At 43.3% G+C, this 13,129-nt stretch overlaps 1 protein-coding gene across 1 annotated transcript in view; it reads right to left on the reverse strand.

The window, feature by feature from the left end:
• Window positions 1-680: 680 nt before the first annotated feature.
• Window positions 681-13,129, reverse strand: part of cpa5 (carboxypeptidase A5) — a 24,311-nt gene continuing 11,862 nt past the window's right edge. The window contains exons 3-11 of the mRNA XM_024136293.2: window positions 8,040-8,174; window positions 7,621-7,722; window positions 2,864-2,965; window positions 2,526-2,627; window positions 2,327-2,437; window positions 1,851-1,941; window positions 1,439-1,638; window positions 1,186-1,270; window positions 681-962 (exon numbers count right to left, since the gene is read on the reverse strand). Of these exons, the coding sequence (XP_023992061.1) occupies window positions 775-962; window positions 1,186-1,270; window positions 1,439-1,638; window positions 1,851-1,941; window positions 2,327-2,437; window positions 2,526-2,627; window positions 2,864-2,965; window positions 7,621-7,722; window positions 8,040-8,174 (1,116 nt within the window). The 3' untranslated portion in view covers window positions 681-774. The remainder of the gene's footprint in view (window positions 963-1,185; window positions 1,271-1,438; window positions 1,639-1,850; window positions 1,942-2,326; window positions 2,438-2,525; window positions 2,628-2,863; window positions 2,966-7,620; window positions 7,723-8,039; window positions 8,175-13,129) is intronic.

Genomic DNA, 13,129 nt, shown 5'->3' on the forward strand with positions numbered 1-13,129 from the left:
TGCCAATAATTGGGCAAAATATCAGAATTGGTCTGCCTGTGTCTCCTTTAAAGACATAAATCTGTCACCGATTATTTGTAGTTTATCTAACTAATACAAACCACCACACATGTACATTCAACCAGGTGAAATGTGTTTCCGATGGGTTTATCACACCCATTACCTTCTAAACCACATGACCTGGGCAATCCAGCTGAACTTCTTTAGGCCTTTGGTAGGCCGCAAGCCTTGGAGACAGAGAGACACCAAAACTGCTTTATATGGCACATCRCTCCCTAGAAATGTCCATATTTCCCACACCCAAAGGGTGCTTATTTTCATTGGGAAAACCATAACCAGTTTTCTAGCATTGGCACCCTATGTGAGAGATACACATAAACAACTTATGCAACCCAAAATTATACAGCATATGAACTTTACATTTTTCATTGGCGGAATCACTAAGTTGTCCAGTAGCAGTTCATGTCATCATTTGAATTGGGAATATGAAGAATACAAAAATAGTTATCCTTACTTTAAAAAGTGTAGAATGGTGAAATTGAATGCTTTACTCTCTATGGACTAGTGTTGTTTTTTGTTGTAATACAATATAATGACCATGTTAAGACCTTCAACCATAGCAACCTTTCTCTTTGCTTCATTTCAACATCACCTCAAGTCAAATGAAATAGAAGACAAAATCAGGTATAACAGTAAACATTTATTCTTCTGTTTGTGGCCTGTAAACAGCCTTAGTGGATTCACAGTGTCCAGTRGGTTGTCATGGTGAMCCCTCTAGTTGGTGTTGTCCTTGGTGTGCTCCATGATGGCCATCAGAGCCAGCCAAGTCTCCTTGGCAGTAGGGAKGATCTGATTGGCTGGCAGGATGAAACCATAGCGACCAGTGTCTCTCAGCTCGAAGGTGTAGGAGTACTTGATGCCCTGGTTGTAGGTCCAGTCAACAGTGGTACCACTAGCCTGGTCTGGAAATGACAAGAAAGAAGGGAATAGACCATAGTTTCTGTTTTTAATTCACCGAGTATGTACGAGTATACAAACCATAAGATAAGAATATTGTAATGACTTTGGTTAGGTTATACAGATGGTGTGTACTCATGTTGGTAGAATGAGCGGGACTACATTGGAATGGCATGGGATGGGAGCCATTAAAGCAGTGAAAATGTTTAGCTGGTGTTAGACACTTACAGATGGTGTTGATGGTGCTGCCGTATCTGTAAGAGGTTCCGTACAGGGAAGCCAGTTCAGTGATTGCCTTCATGGCCAGGTCGTGCTGTGAGAAGATAATACTAGTCATGTAAAAGTACCATGCTGGCATCACCCTTCTCCGGTGARGCCACATATGGTGGAGAATGCTGGYAGGGCACTCCCTGGTGGAACAAATGCCACAAGTTGTTACTAGACATGTCAAAGACAACTAGTTAATGGTTGCTAGACTCACCAGTTCRCTCTGGTCCTTGCAGGGGGTACTGGTGTAACCGTAGGGGTAGAGGAGCATCTGGGAGTAGGAATGGATAGACACGAAGGCCTTCAGGTTGCCGTGAGACTTTACAAAGTCCACAATGGAATTGACCTCAGACTCAGAGTGAGCTTCGGGTCCGCGGTAAGTCTCAGAGCAGGGACTGCCACTGGAGCCGGGCTCTACCAAAGACCAGGGAGGAAACAAATGGTAAAGAAAGATTAGTGCCCAACTAAACATTAACAGTAAAATACTATCTCACCAAGGGCAAGSAGATACCATTTTAATTGACAAAAACTTTTGATTTGTTATCTTATTCAATTTGTGACCTCTGAATCTATTGTATTTGAATATAAAGTGTTTTGCAACATTCAAGTGACAAGGAAAAGTATACCTCCAAAACCAGCATCCCAGTTCCTGTTGGGGTCAGTTCCAACACAGGAAGAGCCAGGGTTGGGCTTCCTGGTCTTACGCCACATACGGTTCTGTGGAACATAAACGGTCATCGTGACTCATGGTTTGTTTGGTTTTGTCTAGTGCATAGCTGTSAGCAGCAGTTGATGATGTCAGAGCGAAGTCAAATGACAAAGCAGGATACAATACCGAAACACTGTGAAAGCAATATTAGATAGATTATATTTGGTATTAGAGATTCAGATCACGCATACATATGTAATATGTAGTTAGTAATCAAAGAGGATGAGAGTGGCTGTTGTGTTCAACTCCCTAGTCTGATATGTGCCCTTTGACCTTATAAAATAATCACTGAAAAAAGAAGAGGTCAATTGAAATGGAGAGATGACATTGTAATCAAAATTTGTGATCAACCTAGAAATGTAAGGGCATTTTCTATTGTGATGAGAGACTCACACTATTGTGGGTGTAGTAGTAGCCATCGGGGTTGGTCACAATCTCCAGGAAGATGTCCATCTTGTCCAAGATGGCGGTGAGGGCGGCGTCATGTCCGTAGTCGGTCACAATCTGGATGTGGAAACAGAAGGTTAAAGTGATACATGTGTAGATGAAGAGAGGGGAAAGGTTTAAAGACTGTGGTGGAGAAAACACGGACCTTCTTTGCGAACCAGGTGCCGCTAGCTTGAGTGATCCATTCCCTGGAATGGATTCCTGTGTCAAGCCAGATACCAGGTCTGTTGGTTCCACCAGTACTGAACTAGAAAAWAGAGAAGAAGGGGGGTGTAAAGAACACCTATCCTCAAATACTGTAAACTTGATACACATTTAACATACAACCATGTAACATGTAACATGTACMAAAAATAGGGCCTCGTCCGGGATTAGGAAAAAACTGCCTTCACTGACTTTAAATCTATATTTCACTTGTAAAGAGTACTAGTAAAATGACAAGGCCATAGCAGATAAAACATGCCACTCTCGTCAGGAACTTACCTTGAGCACATTCAGGGTGCGTCCCTGGTAACTCTGGCCAATCACGATCTTGCTGACCAGATTGGGGTTCTCAGCCACAAGCATGTCCTGGAAACTATAGATCTGATGAGATAGATAGAGAGAGAGACAGAGACAGAGACAGAGACAGAGACAGAGACAGAGACAGAGACAGAGACAGAGAGACAGACAGAGAGAGACAGAGACAGAGACAGAGACAGAGACAGAGACAGAGAGACAGAGACACAGAGAGACACAGAGACACAGAGACAGAGACAGGTTGATACTGTCAATTTGCAGATGTTGACATAAGCTTTTCATGAATCCTTATGTTCTGCTGTTGACTGTTTTATGAACTCCTTATGTAAGGACACTTCAAATAAGGTGTTCCCCAAAATACTGTAGGTTTCAACAACAGAAAACAGTGTCTTGATTTGCTTACAGAATTCTTAGGTAGGTCTTACGATGACAGTATTAAAGATGTCTCACTCAGTGTGAGTTCAGAGTGATCATGTGAAATGGGCCATTTCTCCTTGATACTTGTGTGATGGGTTGGTACTTACAGTTGAAGTCGGATGTATACATACTTAGGTTGGAGTCATTAAAACTAGTTTTTCAACCACTCACAAATTTCTTGTTAACAAACTATAGTTTGGCAAGTCGGTTAAGACATCACTTTGTGCATGACACAAACATTTTTCCAACAATTGTTTACAGACAGATTATTTCACTTATAATTCACTGTATCACAATCCAGTGGGTCAGAAGTTTAATACACTAAATTGACTGTGCCTTTAAACAGCTTGGGAAAACTCCAGAAAATTATGTAATGGCTTTAGAAGCTTCTGATAGGCTAATTGACATCATTTGAGTCAATTTTGAGTAGTACCTGTGGATGATTTCAAGACCTACCTTCAAACCCAGTGCCTCTTGCTTGACATCATGGGAAATCAAAAGAAATTAGCAAGACCTCAGAAAAAAATTGTAGACCTCCACAAGTCTGGTTCATCCTTGGGAGCAATTTCCAAACACCTGAAGGTACCACATTCATCTGTACAAACAATAGTACGCAAGTATAAACACCATGGAAGAGAAGAGATTAACGTACTTTGTGCGAATAAAGCACAATAATCCCAGAACAACAGCAAATCAAATCAAATCAAATCAAATTTTATTAGTCACATACACATGGTTAGCAGATGTTAATGCGAGTGTAGCGAAATGCTTGTGCTTCTAGTTCGACAATGCAGTAATAACCAACAAGTAATCTAACCTAACAATCCACAACTATACTTACACACACACAAGTGTAAAGGGATAAAGAATATGTACATAAAGATATATGAATGAGTGGTGGACAGAACGGCATGGCAGATGCAGTAGATGGTATAGAGTACGGTATATACATATGAGATGAGTACTGTAGGGTATGTAAAACTAAAGTGGCATAGTTTAAAGTGGCTAGTGGACATGTATTACATAAAGATGGCAAGATGCAGTAGATGATATAGAGTACAGTATATACATATGAGATGGGTAATGTAGGGTATGTAAACATTATATTAAGTGCATGTTTAAAGTGGCTAGTGGTACATTTTACATAATTTCCATCAATTCCCATTTTTAAAGTGGCTGGAGTTGAGTCAGTATGTTGGCAGCGGCCGCTAAATGTTAGTGGTGGCTGTTTAACAGTCTGATGGCCTTGAGATAGAAGCTGTTTTTCAGTCTCTCGGTCCCTGCTTTGATGCACCGTACTGACCTCGCCTTCTGGATGATAGCGGGGTGAACAGGCAGTGGCTTGGGTGGTTGTTGTCCTTGATGATCTTTATGGCCTTCCTGTGACATCGGGTGGTGTAGGTGTCCTGGGGGCAGGTAGTTTGCCCCTGGTGATGCGTTCTGCAGACCTCACTACCCTCTGGAGAGCCTTACGGTTGTGGGCGGAGCAGTTGCCGTACCAGGCGGTGATACAGCCCACAGGATGCTCTCGATTGTGCATCTGTAGAAGTTTGTGAGTGGTCTTTGGGACAAGCCGAATTCTTCAGCCCCTGAGGTTGAAGAGGCGCTGCTGCGCCTTCTTCACAACGCTGTCTGTGTGGGTGGACCAATTCAGTTTGTCCGGGATGTGTACACCGAGGAACTTAAAACTTTCCACCTTCTCCACTACTGACCCGTCGATGTGGATAGGGGGTGCTCCTCTGCTGTTCCTGAAGTCCACAATCATCTCCTTTGTTTTGTTGACGTTGAGTGTGAGGTTATTTTCCTGACACCACACTCCGAGGGCCCTCACCCTCCCTGTAGGGCCGGTCGTCGTTGTGGTAATCAAGCCTACCACTGTAGTGTCATCCGCAAACTTGATGATTGAGTTGGAGGCGTGCATGGCCACGCAGTCGTGGGTGAACAGGGAGTACAGGAGAGGGCTCAGAACGCACCCTGTGGGGCCCAGTGTTGAGGATCAGCGGGGTGGAGATGTTGTTACCTACCCTCACCACCTGGGGGCGGCCCGTCAGGAAGTCCAGGACCCAGTTGCACAGGCGGGGTCGAGACCCAGGGTCTCGAGCTTGATGACGAGTTTGGAGGGTACTATGGTGGTAAATGCTGAGCTGTAATCGAGAACAGCATTCTCACATGGGTATTCCTCTTGTCCAGATGGGTTAGGGCAGTGTGCAGTGTGGTTGCGATTGCGTCGTCTGTGGACCTATTGGGGCGGTAAGCAAATTGGAGGGGTCTAGGGTGTCGGTAGGGTGGAGGTGATATGGTCCTTGACTAGTCTCTCAAAGCACTTCATGAGACGGAAGTGAGTGCTACGGGGGCGTAGTCGTTTAGCTCATACCTTAGCTTTCTTGGGAACAGGAACAATGTGGCCCTCTTGAAGCATGTGGGAACAGCAGACTGGGATAAGGATTGATTGAATATGTCCGTAAACACACCAGCAGCTGGTCTGCGCATGCTCTGAGGACGCGGCTGGGAATGCCGTCTGGGCCTGCAGCTTGCGAGGGTTAACACGTTTAAATGTTTACTCACCTCGGCTGCAGTGAAGGAGAGCCCGCAGGTTTTGTAGGGGGCCGTGTCAGTGGCACTGTATTGTCCTCAAAGCGGGCAAAAAAGTTGTTTAGCCTGTCTGGAGGCAAGACATCCTGGTCCGCGACGGGGCTGGTTTTCTTTTTGTAATCCGTGATTGACTGTAGACCCTGCCACATACCTCTTGTGTCTGAGCTGTTGAATTGCGACTCGATTTTGTCTCTGTACTGGGACTTAGCCTGTTGATTGCCTTGCGGAGAGAATAGCTACACGTTTGTATCGTCATTGCTTCCGGTCACCTTGCCCTGGTTAAAAGCAGTGGTTTGCGCTTTCATTTCACGCGAATGCTGCCGTCATCCACGGTTTCTGGTTTGGGAATGTTTTAATCGTTGCTGTGGGTACGACATCGTCAATGCACTTCCTAATGAACTCGCTCACCGAATCAGCATATTCGTCAATATTGTTGTTGGACGCGATGCGGAACATATTCCAATCCGCGTGATCGAAGCAGTCTTGAAGCGTGGATTCAGATTGGTCGGACCAGCGTTGAACAGACCTGAGCGCGGGAGCTTGTTGTTTGAGTTTCTGTTTGTAGGCTGGAATCAACAAAATGGAGTCGTGGTCAGCTTTTCCGAAAGGGGGGCGGGGAGGGCCTTATATGGCGTGCGGAAATTAGTATAACAATGATCTAGGGTTTTCCCAGCCCCTGGTAGCACAATCGATATGCTGATAGAATTTAGGGAGGGACCTTGTGAAGGACCTTGTGAAGATGCTGGAGGTAACAAGTACAAAAGTATCTATATCCACAGTAAAACGAGTCCTATATCGACATAACCTGAAAGGCCGCCAGCAAGGAAGAAGCCACTGCTCCAAAACCGCCATAAAAAGCCAGACTACGGTTTGCAATTACACATGGGGACAAATATTGTACTTTTTGGAGGAATGTCCTCTGGTCTGATGAAACAAAAAAAGACTGTTTGGCCATATTGACCATCGTTTATGTTTGGAGGAAAAAGGGGGAGGCTTGCAAGCGAAGAACACCATCCCAACGTGAAGCACGGGGGGCAGCATCATGTTGTGGGGGTGCTTTGCTGCAGGAGGGCCTGGTGCACTTCACAAATATATGGCATCATGTGGGAGGAAAATCATGTGGATATATTGAAGCAACATCTCAAGACATTAGTCAGGAAGTTAACGCTTGGTCGCAAATGGGTTCCAAATGGACAATGACCCCAAGCATACTTCCAAAGATGTGGCAAATGGCTTAAGGACAACAAAGTCAAGGTATTGGAGTGGCCATCACAAAGTTCTGACTCAATCCTACAGAAGATTTTTGGGCAGAACTGAAAAAGTGTGTGCGAGCAAGGGGCCTACAAACCTGACTCAATTACACCAGCTCTGTCAGGAGAAATGGGCCAAAATTCACCCAACTTATTGTGGGAAGCTTGTGGAAGACTACCTGAAACGTTTGACCCAAGTTAAACAACTTAAAGGCAATGCTAACAAATACTAATTGAGTGTATGTAAACTTCTGACCCACTGGGAATGTGATGAAAGAAATAAAAGCTGAAATAAATCATTCTCTTTCCTATTTTTCTGACATTTCACATTCTTAAAATAAGTGGTGATCCTAACTGACCTAGACAGGGCATTTTTACTAGGATTAAATGTCAGGAATTGTGAAAAACGGAGTTTAAATGTATTTGGCTAAGGTGTATGTAAACTTCCGACTTCAACTGTACATCAGCAATGTCGTGGTAGTTGGAGTAGTCGTAATCATTGGTGGTTCTGGGGGCAGCGGCACGTGCACTCAGCATCTGGTCCTGCTCCTCGTCCAACATAACCTGTGGGCATAACGGGGGTCAAAAGGTCACTACAAGGCTTTATAACACTTTACAATGATTTATAACACTATTATGAAACAATATGTAGTTATTCCATATGACTTATCCGAATCTCTTTTGATCATTGTGAGCAAAGATAAAATTGAGCTGTTGCACATAATCTTATTCAACCATCTTATTTATTTACTGTAAGTCATGACATGGATATACTATTTCAAGACATAGTAAAGACTGAAGTAATCTCCCTGAGCTCAGTCACTTCTTCCTCAACTCCTACCCACCCCATAATTATATTGTGTGTGTCTGTATGATCCTACCTGTAGGTCCWTGATCATGACGGAGTACGGGATGTCTTCAGTCTCCAGGAAGGCCTTGACAGTCTGCAGGCTGGTGAAGGGAACTCTGATGTCCACAGGAGTGGAGAGGTCAATGGGCTCCATCCACACATCCAGCTTGGAGAGAGGAGGGAGAAGAGAGAGGAGCGAGGAGAGAGAGGAGGGAGAAGAGAGAGGAGGGAGGAGAGAGAGGAGGAAGGAGGAGGACGGAAGACAAGTTGACATGTTAAGCCAACATAGCAAGCACTTTGAACAGCTAGTGAAAAGGAAATGCATGGTCAAGTACATTTTTTATTGTAACTTTTTTATTTGTTTATTTTTATTATTAACCCATCCGTAGCTTTTTTTGGTTTTAAAGCTTTCTTGTTACATATACACACATTTTATATATTACATTTTACATACTACATAAATGGTACTTTTATATACAGCATTCACCTGACAAAGATATATTTTACATACAGACAGTACATACATACATACATACACACACACATTTATACATATACACATAGATATTTTATTATACACATAAATGTACTGTATATACATAGACACATAACAGTGGCGGTCGGTGCCGTTTAAGATGAGGGAGGACGATAATGTTTTTATGAGCGTGGCCTTTTTTCTATTACAGTATATTGGATGACTGTCATTCATATTCCATTCACCCAGCTCAATRTAACATCGATAGSTTTAGGCTAGCTGCTATATGATACTCMAATTTTCCCTATACCATTCATGAGGTTGCTACAACCTAGCCTATGAATGAAAGTTTATAACGTATGTGCACAGGTCGAGAGAAATTAGAGTAATCAAGGTGACAGACATTGACATATTCAATACCACTGTCACGTATACTCCCTCTCCGGCCTCTAGGTCATCAGGCTGCTGATTATCCCGCACACCTGTCACCATCGTCTCACGCAGCTGCACCTCATGACACCCACCTGGACTCCATCACCTCCTTGATYATCTTCCCTATATCTGTCACTCCCCTTGGTTCTTTCCTCAGGTGTTATTGACTCTGTTTCATGTCGGTGCGTTGTTTGTGTTTCGTATTTATTGGTTTGTTTATTTATTAATTAACACACTCATTCCCTGTACTTGCTTCCAGACTCTCAGCGCACATCGTTACAACCACCTTGCACAATCTTGCCTGCATCTAGCTGCTCTAGGGTGTTATCATTAGTCCAACTGTTGCAAACAAGAGTTTCTATTGGACAAATTCAGATATGTTWATCCCCGTTTYGTTCCGTTTGCTTCCGTTTAAGAAACATTTTTCAACAGAATCGGTAGAATGAATACACCCCTGATCACACGCAAGCACAGTTCACTTTCATAGCAACAACACACAAACAGCATGATCCTTTTGATCGTTGGATAATTCCTTCACGCATCTACGTGCTCTCCTCCTCTCACCTTTTCCTTTTGTGCACAACACATCAGCTGTCTGTGACCAGGCGAAAAAACCTTTCCAAGCCTAACCTTCATATCATAACCGTTAACCGCTACACACAGCCTATATCRTTGTCACCATATTAGCTAACGTCAAGTCAACATAGGTAATAGAACTAAAGYGTTAGTAAACCGGCTACAATCATACAGTACAGTGTACAAGCAGTTTAGCAGTTACACCGGTGGGCCCCGGTGGCAATAAATTAATCAAACCAAAAGCTTACCTTGACTTGGAARAGTTCCAGTGTTGGATAGCCATAGCCAGCTAGGTAACATAGCATCCCTCAATGTTTGAGCAAGGTGTTTGAGTAGGCTCAACTAGCTAGCTGCATTCACTAGCTAAGTAAGTGAAAGTGAAAATAATAAGAAATATAGATAACAGTTTCCAATAGAAAGTTAGAAAAATAGACAAGATGATGCATCCATGGAAGGGTATACCTGTCTATTTATGGATAAATCACATTATTAACTCTTTGGTCCTATCACAGTTTACTTACTTACTTATGGTGCTGTATACTCCAGAGATTCATTTTTTAAATCATATGAGCAAAGAATATTTCACTTTATTTGGAACGCTAAGCAAACAAAATTAACATGCCTTTTTATATATAGATATGAGTTTGGGGGGCTGATAGGATTAAATATTAGCATTAGACCTCTCACTAAAGCTTCACACCATACATAAATTTATACTTGAACCACAACTAGTTCTCAGTCGATTATTAAGAAAGGCTAATTTTGTTCAAAAATTGCCTTGCAACTTATATGGATATAATGAAATATATAAATATATTGAATGTTTGTTCAAATCAAAGTTCAAACAACTGATGCAGTATTAATAAAAAATGGAAGAGGCAAGTGGAAGAGGGAGAAGGTAGGGAACTGGTTTGTCTGCCATATATTAAGACAAATTGTCTGAAAAAGATTGCATAAATGAACAAATATACCAGTTACATTTGAGGACAAAAATGTTGACAGCTGCGCCATAAAGGTTGCAAATAGCTGGGAAGAGATTTTAGATGTAACGACATGGCACAAATATACAAAATTATTCTAACCACAGAATACTGTATTGTACAGTGGGGAGAACACGTATTTGATATACTGCGATTTTGCAGGTTTTCCTATTACAAAGCATGTAGAGGTCTGTATTTTTTTATCATGGTACACTTCAATGTGAGAGACGGAATCTAAAACAAAATCCAGAAAATCACATTGTATGATTTTTTAAGTAATTAATTTGTATTTTATTGCATGACATAGTATTTTGATACATCAGAAAGAGAGCTTAATATTGGTACAGACACCTTTGTTTGCAATTACGAGATATCTACGTTTCCTGTAGTTCTTGACCAGGTTTGCACACACTGCAGCAGGGATTTGGCCCACTCCTCCATAAGACTTCTCAGATCTTTCAGGTTTGGGGCTGTCGCTGGGCAATATGGACTTTCAGCTCCTCCAGAGATTTTCTATGGGTTCAGGTCTGGAGACGGGCTAGGCACTCCAGGACTTGAGATGCTTCTTACGGAGGCACTCCTTAGTTGCTGGCTGTGTTTTGGGTGGTTATGCTGGAAGACCCAGCCACGACCCATCTTCGTGCTTTATGAGGGAAGGAGGTGTTGGCCAAGATCTCGCTATAATGGCCCATCCATCCTCCCCTCAATACGGTGCAGTCGTCTGTCCCCTTTGCAGAAAGCATCCCCAAAGAATGATGTTCCACTCCCATGCTTCACGGTTGGGATGGTGTTCTTGGGGTTGTACTCCTTCTTCTTCCTCCAAACACGGAGTGGAGTTTAGACCAAAAGCTCAATTTTTCTTCATCAGACCACATGACTTCTCCATTCTCCTTTGGATCTCCAGATGGTCATTGGCAAACAGACGGGCTGGACATGCGCTGGCTTGAGCAGGGGGACCTTGCGTGCGCTGCAGGATTTTAATCATGACGGCGTAGTGTGTTACTAATGGTTTTCTTTGAGCTGTGGTCCCCTCTCTTGGTCATTGCAGGTCTGCCATGTGTCTGGGCTGTTCCTCACCTTCCTCATGATCATTGATGCCCCACGAGGTGAGATCTTGCATGGAGCCCAGACCGAGGGTGATTGACCGTCATCTTGACTTCTTTCATTTTCTAATAATTGGCCAACAGTTGTTGCCTTCTCCAAGCTGCTTGCCTATTGTCCTGTAGCCATCCAGTTGTGCAGGTCTACATTTTATCCCTGATGTCCTTACGCAGATCTCTGGTCTTAGCTTGTGGAGAGGTTGGAGTCGTGATTTGAGTGTGTGGACAGGTGTCTTTTACAGTAACGAGTTCAAACAGGTGCAGTTATACAGGTATGAGTGGAGAACAGGAGGGCTTCTTAAAGAAAAATAATAGGTCTGTGAGAGCGCGGAATTCTACTGGTTGGTAGGTGAATCATTATGTCATGCAATAAAATGCAAATTAATGACTTAAATCATACAATGTGATTTTCTGGATTTTGTTTTAGATTCCGTCTCTCACAGTTTGAAGTGTACCTATGAAAATGACAGACCTCTACATGCTTTGTAAGTAGGAAAACCTGCAAATCAGCAGTGTAGGCTGTTTCCTCCTCCTCTGGATACGTTGACTTCAATAAACCTTGTGGTTCTCACCCCATTCATAGACTTAAACAGTAATTATGACAACTTCTCAGAGTTCTTGCAGCATGAACTGACATGTTGTCCACCAATCAAAGGATCGGATAATGAATCTAGTACTGAAAGCATATGCTACAGTAGCTAGCACTGCAGTGCATAAAAGTTGTTGAGCTAGTTGACTCAACGAGAGAGAAAGACAGTAGTTGAACAGTTTGTGGAGTGGGGGGGGGTGGGGGGCTGTGGGGGGGGTTGGGGTGTTGGGTGAGTGGGTGGGTGTCTGAGCTTTGAGGGGACGTATCATGACATTAGTAACATGTAAAGCAACAACTTCGACGAGGGTTCACGAGTGACAGTGTACTATCTGCTTTGCTAGTGCTCTTGTTTGCTGAAGTAAAACGGTAAAAATTAGACGGGCTCTAGGGGAGGGGGACAAAACACACGGAAGTGATAGAGGTTTGACTAAAAATTTGAGATAACATAGACGAAAGCGCGTGGTCAATAGCAGTTCGTGACAGTCTGGGGGCTATCTAGAGACACGACTGTGTAACATGTTCTGGGGCTGGGGTTTTGGGCGGACTGGGGGGGGGGGTGGTACGTAAAAGGCGAGTGACAGTATAGTAAGGGAGGGAACGTCACGGCCGGGTAACAGTGCCCAGTGGACAGGTACGTCGGGTTTATCGGGCTTGGGCCGGGCCCATACGAGACGATAGAGCGGGCAAACGTATACATGAAATTAGTAATAAAACAGAACGAACATACAGTCGAGGTAGCCAGTGGCGACAGGGGAGTGGGTATTACAAAAAGGTAACTAAACAGTGCGAAGTGGTAGAAATAGTGCTGGCTGAATCGCTAGAAGTTATGACAAATTAGTAGACAGAAACAACGCACGATATACCCTACATCCAAAGTGGGACAGTCTGAGTGCTCTGCTGATACTTCAGTTGTACGTATATGACTATTCAGTAACATGATCAGTATAAAAAATACCGCTATATGAACAT

Source organism: Salvelinus sp. IW2-2015, unplaced genomic scaffold, assembly GCF_002910315.2.
Source record: "Salvelinus sp. IW2-2015 unplaced genomic scaffold, ASM291031v2 Un_scaffold864, whole genome shotgun sequence".
In the NCBI taxonomy this organism is placed as follows: domain Eukaryota; kingdom Metazoa; phylum Chordata; class Actinopteri; order Salmoniformes; family Salmonidae; genus Salvelinus; species Salvelinus sp. IW2-2015.